This window comes from Pelecanus crispus, chromosome 2, assembly GCF_030463565.1.
Source record: "Pelecanus crispus isolate bPelCri1 chromosome 2, bPelCri1.pri, whole genome shotgun sequence".
Lineage (NCBI taxonomy): Eukaryota > Metazoa > Chordata > Aves > Pelecaniformes > Pelecanidae > Pelecanus > Pelecanus crispus.
The window spans coordinates 127,751,995-127,764,667 of record NC_134644.1 but is presented as its reverse complement, the minus strand read 5'-3'; the positions used below and the strand labels follow the sequence as shown (position 1 = coordinate 127,764,667).

Genomic DNA, 12,673 nt, shown 5'->3' with positions numbered 1-12,673 from the left:
GCACTATGCCTGCTACTAGGAAGAAAATGAACTCTATCCCAGCCGAAACCAGGACAGTCTCCATCACAGTCATGGCAGCTGCACTCCCTATGTGGAAACAGCTGTACTACAACTTGGATAAGACAAAACAATGCAAAAAAAATCCCCAAACAAATCACTCATACAGAAGAATACTGAAGGGAGAAACAAAGACACTGAAACCCTAAGGTGCTGGGATTCAACTGCCAGAGAAGCAAGTTCCCTTTCTGTCTGTATTAATTAAGCCCCATATTCCTATCACCAGAATGGATTTAGATTCAAGCTTTCAACTGCCAATGATTTATCCTGATCTAGGGAAATCAGCACAATCTGCTTTTTGCAGCCAGAGTCATAGAATAATCTCACAACACATTCAGGAAAGTTCATCAAGGACAGCAGTAGTTTTCCAGCTGTACAATTCTGTATTAGTGAGTGATGTTTAACTGTATAATGGTTTTGATTATGATATGTTGTTATGTTCTGCTCCTGCTGCCACCATAGCCCAGGGGGAATTTGCATGTGAACACGATATTTCATCTTGTTTTTCTGTATAAGCAATTGGGTTTTAATAAATTCACTGAAAATCAAATATTAAAATAAACCAACTGCACAGTGATCACTGGGGCTAACTATAAATTGTGCTTTTTGGTGGTTCCTGAATACTGGTGAACGTTGAGAGATATGTGCAACTGCTGTCATTGGTCCTTCGCGCCTTGTTTTAGGAAAGCCTATTACACTTCTGTGTCTGAATGCTATGGATAAACAGCTGTAAATCAACCTTGCCAAGATGGCGTTTTCCTGGCAGTAAAGGGAGCTGAGTGGGCGTCTGTATAGTGAGAATGTATATCAGGTGCTCCAAAGCCCACTCTGATGCACTGGAGGTGAAGCAAAGGACAATACCCTAATGTTTGACTTTGTCAGAGCAACATTGGTTCGTAGGGTTTTCAAGTTCTGCGACTGTTGCAGACCTCACGGTGCTCACCTTTAGTTTTTCCATCTCCCTCCTTGATTCTTGCAGTGTGAACTATTCAGGGCCACCTTTAAAGCACATTTAGAAAATTCAGATGATGAAGACGACAGCTACTTGCATTTTGTCCATTTTGTACAGTACAGACCAGAATAAACATGTAGCATGTTTGATCAGGTTTCTGCACCTGCTTCCTATCTACTTTTATTAACCCAAATAATGAAATTTAACCTCAAATTATTAGGGTGCTGCTATTTCTGAGACTATATCCAACACCATGATCCAGTAGAGCAGCCACAGTCAGCTCACACACTCCTGCTTTACATTCTGAGATCTGAAGATGATGTAACGACTAGCAGTGTTTTCTCTGTCCAAGTCTCTCTGTCCAAGACTCTTGGCATTCATTTGGAATTATTCATGCCCAAATCTCAAGATCTTCTCACGACTTCTTTAGTATATCTTTGATTTTTTTCTTTTTTTACAGAAAAGGTATCTACGTCTTCTGTTAGTATTTATGACTAAGAGAAGACTATTGCTATTGTAACAGGTCTGTAACAGGTCTACAGGAGTTCTGCAAAGTAATAAGCAAGTAGCCTGCAATCATCTCTTTCTAAACCCACCACATCCTCAAAGGTACCTACATTACCTACAGAGTTTCTCTTTTCACTACTTCCAATTTTAGAAATCGTCAGCAGAATAGAGAAGCATCAAATGAGTTTATATTCATGGTGCACTAACAAAGCTTCCTAGCCTTTAGGATTCCTGCATGTAAAATTTTGTGGGTCTCTTGCTTTTGGGATTTTTGTCACGTATTGCATCTCATGTTGGGGCACTTAGCAGATTCAGAGGTGTGCCAACAATCATTTGCAAATATTATTGCTATTTATTTGTTACATTAACATAGGCAAAGGGGAATGCTTAAATTTGAAGGAATTTTTGTTTGAAAGATAACGTTACAGCTTTCTCAAATTTATCTACTTATCATTTTCTGAGTTCTTAAGAATAATTTCTTGCTTTTGTGAAGAATGAGGCTGGACCAAATTCTGTTCTATCCTGTTTGACAAATAATTGCAATGACTGATATTGTTTTTTCTCGCTTTGCTGATTTTATTTAAACTGCCTGTTGGTTTAAATGCTCAGAGAGATTTTTATAAAAGAAATACTTTTCACATGCATGGTAGTTTTCCTACAATTTTATAGAACTATCAGAAAGACATATATTTGCAATTTTGAAGACCGTTTGCTAAATATCTTTAAAGTAGTCTTCCTCTTCTGAAAATGAAATAATTCCATGGAGCAATTAATTTGTCTGACAGTGTTAGTACTCAAAGTGCAACATATGTAGCAGTATTCTGGTAAATGGTGGTAAACTGTCACCTCCCCTATAATCTTTGGCCAGATAGTTTAACTAGGTTAAGGAGAAACACTGCAAGACAGAACGGCTCTTACAATATGAAGGCACCTTTGCCCATTGCACACTGCCTACTTCACCAGTAAAACCCAGCTGGCTGCTGAAGGTTTCAGCAAAACACCCTTCTGTATCAAGAGAAGAATTCACAAAGGGAGATGAACTTGTGCCTGTATCTGCATTAAAGACAGCGGAAACAAACTGTGCATTGTTTGTGATAAACGTAGCTGCCTGTTAAAATGATACCCCATGACTGTCTATGCCAATGGGCACCTTTGGGGAAAAAAGATGGTGTTAATAAAACCTCTGCTCTGCTTTTCTTGGAACAGCCACTTCTAGCACTCAAAGCAGCTCTCTGCCTCCATCCTCACACACCTTCAGCCAGTAGCCAAGAGCAGCTCCCTGCAATTTATTAAATTAGCTTTTTAAAAGAACCCCTTAAATACACTCTTTCCAAGCAATTTTTTCCTAGTAAGTCTGGGCTGGTGTGCCAGGGCAGGGCAGGAGAGCACAGCTGAAAGAAGACAGGGATGGCTTGAGTGACAGGAGGTGCTATGCACTGGGAGTGGAGCAGAACTGCCTTTGAGCTTTTTCTTTTTATATTCTCCCCTGAATGAAACAGCTCAGATGCAGCAAAGGTTTTTTTCTCATGTCCTTTTTTTTTTTTTCTCCTGAACTTACTATTGGGTGGTGCATAATAGCAATTTCTGTAGTGGAAAAAAAAGAGTAGCTGACATGAGCCAGAGGTCTGATATTAACCATTTTGGGGCAGTGCTCAGTTCAGTGGCTCTATGTTTAGAAGCTCTGCCTTGGACAGCTATTGCTTGAAATCACATCAGGTGAATGAATGACTTCTTTTTCCACTAATAAGAGAAAGCCATCTGGGAGAGCAGCAGTCTACCAGAAGAAAACTGTATTTGACAGTGAAAAGAGACCAGCAATTCAACCCATTCCAGAGCAACAAGCATTATTCCTTCAGTTGCACAGAACCTAATTCTTAGGATGATGTTTTTGTTTAAGCCCCGCGCCTTTTCTTTTCTTCAGAAGAGGTTGATATAGTATAGCTCTTGATATAAGATCAGCAAACCACTTCTCCTAGGTAATCAACGGCAACCAGAAGGCAAGCACTGTCCATGAGTGACCTGGCACAAGCTGGCAAACTGAAGGGCACGTGTACTGGTTCTCTATGAATAGAAGCAACAGTCCCACAAAAGCAGATCACAGTTGACAAATAAGAGGAACACAATTAAGATTAACAACCAATATTTTTAGCCAGCCAGCCACTCCCAACAATGAGGCTATTGCGCCCTTAAGTTTTTTCATTTGCTTTGTATACAGTTATCAAAGCAATTAGTGTTACAACTTTGCTATCACTATCAACTTAATTGGATACTTTTGTCACCTCCAGACTACTGTAATCAGTTACCATGAAAAAAGTGAACATTTTAGCCTCTTAAACATAAAATTTAAAAAATTAAGATAAACAACTGAACGCAACATAATAGTGTCTTTCAACACATTTCCTTCTGAATGGGAGAAGCCAGCTGATGGGCAGGTACTAAACCCCTCCTGGGTTTTGTGCCTGGCAGCCTGCTTATAATGTGATACTAATCCTTCAATTCATACTTCACATATTAAAAACATGAGAAATGTGCTGCAGGAGTGATTGAAAGACTAGCTCCATAGATAATAACCCAATAAATACTCTCCAAAGTCTTTTCCACCACAACTTGGCCTCTCCAGTATGTTTGGACAGCAAAAGCTAAACATTTCTGTAACGCAGATACCTGTAGCCCCAAAACTAGTAACTCTCTCTGGGGCGGTTAATCTCTATCTGCAGTGAGCATTTCTTAACGTACTTACCACTGTGTAGCACAAGCGTAGCCATGCTGTCATTCTAGTTTAGATATTAAAACTAATAAACTTGTTTTCTCTACATTAGTCCTCCCCCTACTGCTACTGCTGGCAAGAGTCCCCCTGGTTAGGATTTTTTTAACTTAGTGTGGAAAGGTCTGGTAAAACACGTAAACCAAACCTAAGTATTTTGGATGGAGAAGAAAGGATACGATCCATTACAGATTTTATATGTATCTCCCTTTTGAAGTTCATAGCTTTTCTCATGACTGTGCTAACAGAAACTGCAGCTCTAAAGGAAGAAAGACTGAATCTCAAAAGAAACGTTGAAAAAGTCACTAATCAAGTGGGAAACATCTCAAGAATGAAGCCTAGATGGAAGACGACAGCCATACAGAGATTACAAGCAGGTTCACCCTCTTAGAAGAGATGCCTCTAGCTGGCCTTCTGGAACAAAGGGGGCTGACTGACATTGCACTTACTTTGCTGCACCCCAAACAGACAAGGACTGAAACCACCATTTCTTCTCTGTGGAGTTGTTATAAAAGCATTTAATTTGCAGGATCTTGCTGGAACCCCCAAATGTTATTTTACAAGAAAACTGGAGAATGTGGTTAACGTACTTATTAAATAAAGCTGTGGCCTGCATCACGACCCACCCTTCTATGACTGAATCACTGGCATGTTTGAGACAAATTGCTTCTATAAACATGTTAGTATTTAAAATCTGCCCAGGCACGCTGATTAGTGTCCTTTGCAATGCCGAATCAAACAGTCCCCATTTGTGACTGACCTGAAGGATAGACTGGGGAGTGCAGTGGAAAGCTAGTGACAATGGGATATGAAAGAAGCACTGACATACTTACAATTGCATTTCTTCTGAACAAATCTAAGCTTGCATGCTGTTCGGTAGGTGGACAAACGAATGCGATCCAGATCTTGAGCCCCTAGTAGAAGAGAATAACAGAGACATTTGTACAGAATATAACCTGTACGTATCTTTGCTAGCATGGAAGCCAAAGAAGACACATGAGCTGACTCTGTTTAATAATTTTGAAGGCTCTCTCCTTTGCAGGGAGAGAGGGGAGAGGAGAAAAGGGGAATGGCAGGAGCTGCAGTGTTAAAAGACTTTTATAAAGGAAAGCAAGGAGTAGTCAGCCCACTCTGTCTGTCACTTTGAAGAACAATCTGGTCAAGCTGCAGGCTAAAAGACACACTGGCCAGGCTCCAACAGCAGGGAAAACCTCCATCTCATTTTAATATTTAACAACAGAGCTCATAACAAATATCTCTGGCTGACATGCCAGATCAGAACAAGGTATTGCCAGCAAACCAAATTAGAGACAGTATCATGCCGTAATGAAAAGGCTGATAGCAGTCTGCAGAAGAGGGCAAAAATAATGCAAGGGCTGTGAGGCCCTTCTCCATTTTGCAGAGGCACGCTCTCTGCAACAGAGACCCCAAAGGGTCAGCTCTCTGCTTCACACATGGCTTGGCCTTGGCTGCTCCAACTTAAAGATCTGGCAACATTTCCAAAGCAGCTGTCCAGGAGATGAGTATAAACTGACTGGTAGCTACTTCCCACACAAGCGCAGCAGAGAGGGGCCAGGATGGGGGCAGAACCTGGCACAGTGTCTTTAGGCCTTCTGCTGCTGTGCACCACTCATAACACTCCCCAAAACCCTCACAAAGTAGATGAGGAGACTGTGATTTAAATCTTTCTCCTTCTTGGCTGGTATCTTACATAAAGAAGTGTTGCCTCATAGCTCCAATATGGCCTATGAAATACAGGACTGCTTATTAATTTTATCACACATTTCATGGAAACACATTCAATTAAATTTTTGCGTATTTGCTTTTTCACTGTGGCTGGCCCTGTAACAGGAGTAAAACCTGTTCTATTCAGCTGAGCAAGGTACCAAGTTACAAAAACCAGAGTTTCTTAAGGAACTGTCTGCATGAAACACATCCAAACAAGGTACAATCAGGCTGTAAGAGAAGTGGAGTGGAATACGGCCCTATTCTGCTTTTACACATGCCTCCCAAATGCTTTCTTTAAGATTCATCTTGACATTATTAGATTGGCCGCTCAGCTGCACTGTGGTACATATGGCCATGTCAGCACTGTTCACCCACACTTTCTTAAACAATCTGCCATCCTTTGGACCCAAATTTTTCAAATGTGCTCTGACTTGCGAGATGAAAATGAGAATTATACTCTCCCCTCTCCCCAGACTCTGCTCTTTTCCTGACCGGGTTCTCCCACGTTATCTTCCCAGGGCTCCCAGCTATTCCCTTTCACCAGTTGGCTTTCTTAACACCATCTGTTCCTGGGAGAAGCTACCCTTAACTACTTAACATCAGGTCTGGAAAGGTTTTTTAGGGTTTTTTTTCATCATATGCTTTACTATTAAATTACAGAGGTTTTTCTCTTCTCCATTAGTAACTCACTGACAGCTTTTCGAAAACTTTACTGATAAAGGGGAGGACAATGCTTGGAACACTAGGTCCTTCCTTTTTTAATAGGACCAATGAGTAAAATGAATTTAACTTCTTCCCTCTTAACTTTAGTGAAAGCTACTAATAAAAGCTTCCAGTGCTCTATAAAACTTCAGCCCTTTCACAAGATGTAAAGATTCAAAGCAAAATGAGGCTCTGGCTCATTGAGCTTCCTAGGTCGCAGTATTAATCCTAAATAAACAAATTTGTAGGCAATAATGTTGCTTTTTTTCTTTACTATTTACACACACAGTGGATAGTATTATTTTGATATTATTTTGGGAGGAGGTGTTTTTGCTGATAAACACCTGGAACAGAAATTTAATTTTATCATGATTCACATTCTGCCGCAGTCAGAGATCTAGTTGTCAAATAACTTCTGTAGAAAAGTGACTTCAGTTACATGGAGAGTCCTGAAAAACAAGTGGAAAGATGTGCAGGACTGAGCATGGCAAATGAGACTGTGGATTTGTAACTTGCCTACAGGATTGCCAGTGGTCTCTCCTTCCTTTTGCCCGCTGGCAGTGTTTCACTCTGTTTGCTTTGACTATGCTCATCTCATGTAACACTGTTTGCAGTTTGCAAAAATAATAAAGGGATACATCGCAAGCTTTGGCTGCTGTTTTCTTGCTGGATAATATGTGCTGGCAGCACAACAGTGATGCACATTTTGAACTCTCTACATCAGTCTGGATATACCTGAGCATGTCAGGTAAGACTAAGGGTAGCCGAGTGATTTGACGTCCAATGGTGCCTTTTGAGATATAAGACACAATTTAAGCTTTAACCACAGGACTCTACAGAAGATGATATTTATTATGATATTAATTCACAGAAGTTTGTAATTTGCAACTAGAAAGATGCCTCTTCTGAAGGAAAGGAAACAAAAAAGTGACACTAAACTTCTCAAATACAGGGAAGATCACATAGTGGCCCAAATCTAAACTGAGAGTCAAATCCATCTATTCCTTGTTCAGAACAAATTTCCTACTTAAAAAGGCAGGAAAATTTGGAAATTTTTTTTGCTGTCTTGTGTAGTTTGGAACATGACACACTTTCTAAAAGTATTGTCGGGTTTTAATCACAGACTTGCAGATATGACTGGCAAAGTCCTCTAGAATTTTCTTCCTCTAACATCAGCAGGTTGTGGAGTTTAACTTTTTACCAGAAGCGTACGTTTGTTATAATGTTAAGAAGCTTCATATGGCCCACAGTATGTAGGGCGTGTGGAGCACATGGTTTTTGTTAAACATGGATCATGCGGGCTTGCACACAGCTGAGGCCACCTGAATGCAACGCCAGGCTGAACTTCTGTTTCAGTGAAGCACACCCTCTACACACAGAGGAATCCAAGGGACTCTCAAAATGCAAAATTCAGTTTTTTATGAATATGGACATTTTTTTGCCTAAAAAATATTTAGTTTTTCACAAAGACTTAATATTTTCCCCTCTTTTTACCTAGTTGGAACCCAGTTCTCTGTGTGCATGTGTAGTAGTAGGAGGAAGGGAGGCAGGCAAACAGAAAAGGGAAGCACACGTGAGATAAACCAGACTCAAGTAAATATGTCAAAATACTAGAATGTGAAAGAAAAAATAGTAGACAACAACTATTTGTGTACAGTATGGGAAAATGGTCCCTCCTCCGCCTCCAACTACTGATTGTAAATTTTCCCAACACCTCCTTAACTCCTCCAAAGCAACCCAACAGCAAAACAGCCTTCAAAACTGTGGTAACAAACCATAAATCATCACAGCAAAGACTTAAGCAATTATCTTCCATTTTAGGAATATTTCAAACAAACTGAAGTTAATGGAATTTGTGCTATTGACTTTAGCTGATAAAAGCTCAAGTCCTCTCTATAATTCTAATTAAAAGTACAGTATGTTCTGATAATGGACAAGTGCATCATCTTTTTTTTTTTTCTTTCTTTTTTTTTTTTTCTTCTGGCCCAAGATGTTATACACAAGGGACAAGAGAAACCTCCACCTGAGTTACAACAGCAAGCCTTGTGTGATATTGAATTAATTACAGGGGACAACAGACCTAGTGGACACAGTGGAATGGGTCAAGACCGTTCTCAGTAGGCCATCTGAATGAGAAGTCCTTAATTTGGAGAGCTCAGGAGAGCAGATGTAGGGCATTCAGTCACTCCTGGGCTCACCCCTGGAGAACAGTCCCAAGCACATTTGATTCACCAGCACAGACCTGGCTTTTCAGTGTGCACAGCTGCTCAAGTCCCAGTAATGCTCATCTTAGTCTCAGAAGACGGGGGAAGATGGTCTGTCATGTTTTTACTATATTGCAGGGGACAAATAATAGGAAGCTTAGTAATTACAGACAGAATTTACGTGAATCTAGTAACAGGGTGACAGTCTCAAACTTCATACGTAATAGAATTTCCTTCAGAAATGCTGGATTGTTTGTAAGAGAAATAAGAGATGACTGTCCAGAGAACCGCAGGCACATTTTACTATAGTACATCTCTGACACACTACTCTGCAGGGAACACAAAGCTTCAATAGAAACTATAAAAAATATGCTGAAGTGGGGTATGTAGTATATGGGTCCCTGTACTGTGTCTGGCTGGGATGGAGTTAAGTTTCTTTATAACAGCCTGCATTGTGCTGTGTTTTAGATTTGTGGCTAAAAAAGTGTTGATAACACACCAATGTTTTAGCTATTTGTCCTGGTTTCAGCTGGGATAGAGTGAATTTTCTTCCTAGTAGCATGCATAGTGCTGTGTTTTGGATTTAGTAGGAGAAGAATGTTGATAACACACTGATGGTTTAGTTGTTGCTGAGTACTGCTTACGCTAGTCAAGGACTTTTCAGCTTCCCATGCTCTGCCAGGGGCACAAGAAACTGGGAGGGGGCACAGCCAGAATAGTTGACCCAAACTGACCAAAGGGCTATTCCATGCCATATGACGTCATGCTCAGTATATAAACTGGGGGGGGTTGGCCGGGGAGCAGCGATCGCTGCTCGGGAACTGTCTGGGTATCGGTCAGCGGGTGGTGAGCAATTGCATTGTGCATCACTTGCTTTGTATATTATTATCATTATTATTATCATTATTATATTGTTATTATTATCATTACTATTTTACTTTTATTTCAGTTATTAAACTGTTCTTATGTCAACCTAGGAGTGTTTCTCACTCTTACTCCTCCGATTCTCTCCCCCATCCCATCGGGGCAGGGGGAGTGAGCGAGCAGCTGCGTGGTGCTTAGTTGCTGGCTGGGGCTAAAGCACGACAGTATTGCTGAACAGTGCTTGCACAGCATCCAGGCCTTTTTGTTTCCTACTCTGTCTCCTCCCAGAATTGGCTGGGGGTGGGCAAGAGGTTGGGAGGGGACACAGACAGGACAGATGACGCCACCTGGCCAAAAGAATAGTCAATACCATATAACGTCATGCTCAACAATAAAACTGGGGTAGGGAAAGAAGGGGGTGGGGAGTTTTGTCTTCCAAGTTAGACATTGCTTAGAGACTGGCCGGGCATCAGTCTGCTTCTGGGAGGTGGGGAGCAACCACCGTTGCATCACTTGTTGTTGTTTTTTATTGGTTTTTTTTTTCCTCTTTCCTGTCACTTAATCAACTGTCTTTATCTCAAGCCTCGAGTTTTCTTGCTTTTGCTCTCCCTATATTCTCTCCCATCCCGCTGGGGGCTGGTTGGGGACTAAGCAAGTGGTTGTGTGGGTGCTTAGCAGCTGGCTGGGGTCAACTTACTACAGACACCCCCACTAAATATGTAGTCTTTTGGAGACTTTTATCCCTCTTTATTGCTACCTGTGTATTGCAGTGTTTTTGTCTCAAGAAGCTACTGATTAAAATAATACAATCACAAAATCTGATGTAGAAAATCCCTCTCTCCTGCTATTTGGTCAAATCAGCCCATTTTCCTGTAATTTTGGTCTCATGACATTAAACCATTTGTGAAATGGAGATATCAGTTACTTGAGGTGGAAAGCTTGCATAAATTTTACCAACACTGCATTGCAACTGGCTTGGTCTATCACAGTGAAACATTTCTAGGAAGTACTTACGCATTTCTGCAAACAGCTGCCTTCTTTCTGCCATGGTATTTCCTCTTTTCCCACAATCTTCAATCATTCTGGAAGACAAAATCATGTGAAAATATTGAGTATTGTTCCCAGACTGAACATACGTACATAAGCACCCATAATCGATCGCGGAGAACCTTTGAGGTTGACGGGTGCTCCACGTGTACCCAATGCCTTTTCCCAGCCTCTCTGTGGCACAATTTGCGGAGAAGCTGGTCCCCAAATTGTCCTCCATTCCCTAGACTCTGCTTTCAAGCATTTGTTTTCCCCCTCTCTCTCTCCCAAAGGCAATGTTCAGTTTTTCTGCTTGATGTAACTAACTGACTTACATAACACAAGCTCTGAAATTCATTTTAGATTTTCTTAAATAAGGAATCTTCAGTTTAAATTATGTAAGAGAGATGAAATCATAAAAGATTTGGATATTATTTTATAGTTTAGAAAATGCCTTTCTAGCCAATTCTGGGTGGAGGAGACAAAAAAATAACAACAACGAAATCTCTACTCCACAACCTAATACCCTCTATTTACTCCAGCAAATACACTCCAAATATTCATTCAAATTCAAGACAGTACGTCTCTGATTAAATGAGTTCCAGTAAAAGGCTCTGAAGTAAGAATATATTTTCCTTCAGTTTTCAGATATAAAAATCTTCAGAATGTTTCGAACAGCGCTACTGCTGGACAGAGCATAGAGAAAAGAGACAGCTTCCTTCACAGCCAGCATTCAAACCATAAAAGACTAAAGCCTTCAGAGTACAGATAAACATCTTTAGCAGCACTCAAAAAATGAAACCAGTGTCAGCATCACCACTTCCTATGGGTAATTACTCTAGCAAACCAATATCCTCTCCTCCCTGCCAAGTCTGGTTAGGGCTTCTGACCTGCATTTTAATCTACATCCTTATCTCAACTAGACTGTGTAAAATAACATTGGACCACCTGGGATATAAAGGAGATGGTCTGTAGAGGCCTGCAATCCAAAATATTCCACCGTATCCCACAGCAAACCCATGTATGTATAGAACAGGAAGGATATAAGTACTGGATGCTGAAGTCTACCACCACCAAAGGACTCCATATAGAAAACAAGTTTCCTTTTATTTCTCAGAGAAAGAAAGGCAATCACATAGGAGGTGTTTTGTTGTGTGGTTTTTACTTTCCTTCCAAAATGCACTGCTGAAATGAAGTGGTGGTACATTTACAAATAGGCATTTTCCAAATAGCCTATTCAATTCTCAGAGTACTGATAAAGGCTCTGCTGAAGTGCCGTCTATGGTGGACATTTTGTGATGTGAGCAGCAGTCCCACTAGGAAGGGGACAAAGGGTACGGCTGCAGCCTATTTGCAGGGATATTCAAGTTCATCCTTATACTCTAACATGGCTGGGAGCGATACAGATGTCTGCAGCATGGTGTTAAGCCTGAGCTAGTATATCCTGCCCTTCTGCAGAGATAACAGCTTTCAAGTACAGTGCTTTACAGAAGTGGCCCCACAGCCTCTGCTCTGGAGGTAGTCGGTGTCTTGCTCGCTGAGAGGCGTCAGGGAAGACTCACACCTACCTGCAAAACGAGATATACCTCAAGATATACCACAGCCAACCAGCATCCTAATCAGATAGCAAGCGGTAACATCTTTGGTACCTGGATCAGCCCTAAATCTCTGCCCATAAAAGATGAGAAAAGGTGTAACCCCACTAATCCCAGCTTGAGTTCCCCACTCCTTTCTGTATCTAATCGAACTCGTAGTAGGAGGCAAATTTGCCACACTAAATGACCAGACCTTGTAGGACAGGTGGGTTAATAAAACCCTTTGAAAAGATAGCATCTTTTCCCAGGCAGGGCAGCTGAGTGAATACTTCAG

The 12,673-nt window shown here is 41.0% G+C and overlaps 1 protein-coding gene across 5 annotated transcripts in view; it reads right to left on the bottom strand.

Moving 5' to 3' along the window:
- DTNA (dystrobrevin alpha) overlaps positions 1-10,877 on the bottom strand; it is a 101,336-nt gene extending 90,459 nt beyond the window's left edge. For 4 of the 5 annotated variants that reach the window (XM_075706328.1, XM_075706329.1, XM_075706331.1 and 1 more), the window contains exons 1-2: positions 10,793-10,877; positions 5,114-5,194 (exon numbers count right to left, since the gene is read on the bottom strand). In XM_075706328.1, the coding sequence (XP_075562443.1) occupies positions 5,114-5,194; positions 10,793-10,877 (166 nt within the window). The remainder of the gene's footprint in view (positions 1-5,113; positions 5,195-10,792) is intronic. The other variant, XM_075706332.1, reaches the window with a different exon arrangement.
- Positions 10,878-12,673: the final 1,796 nt, after the last annotated feature.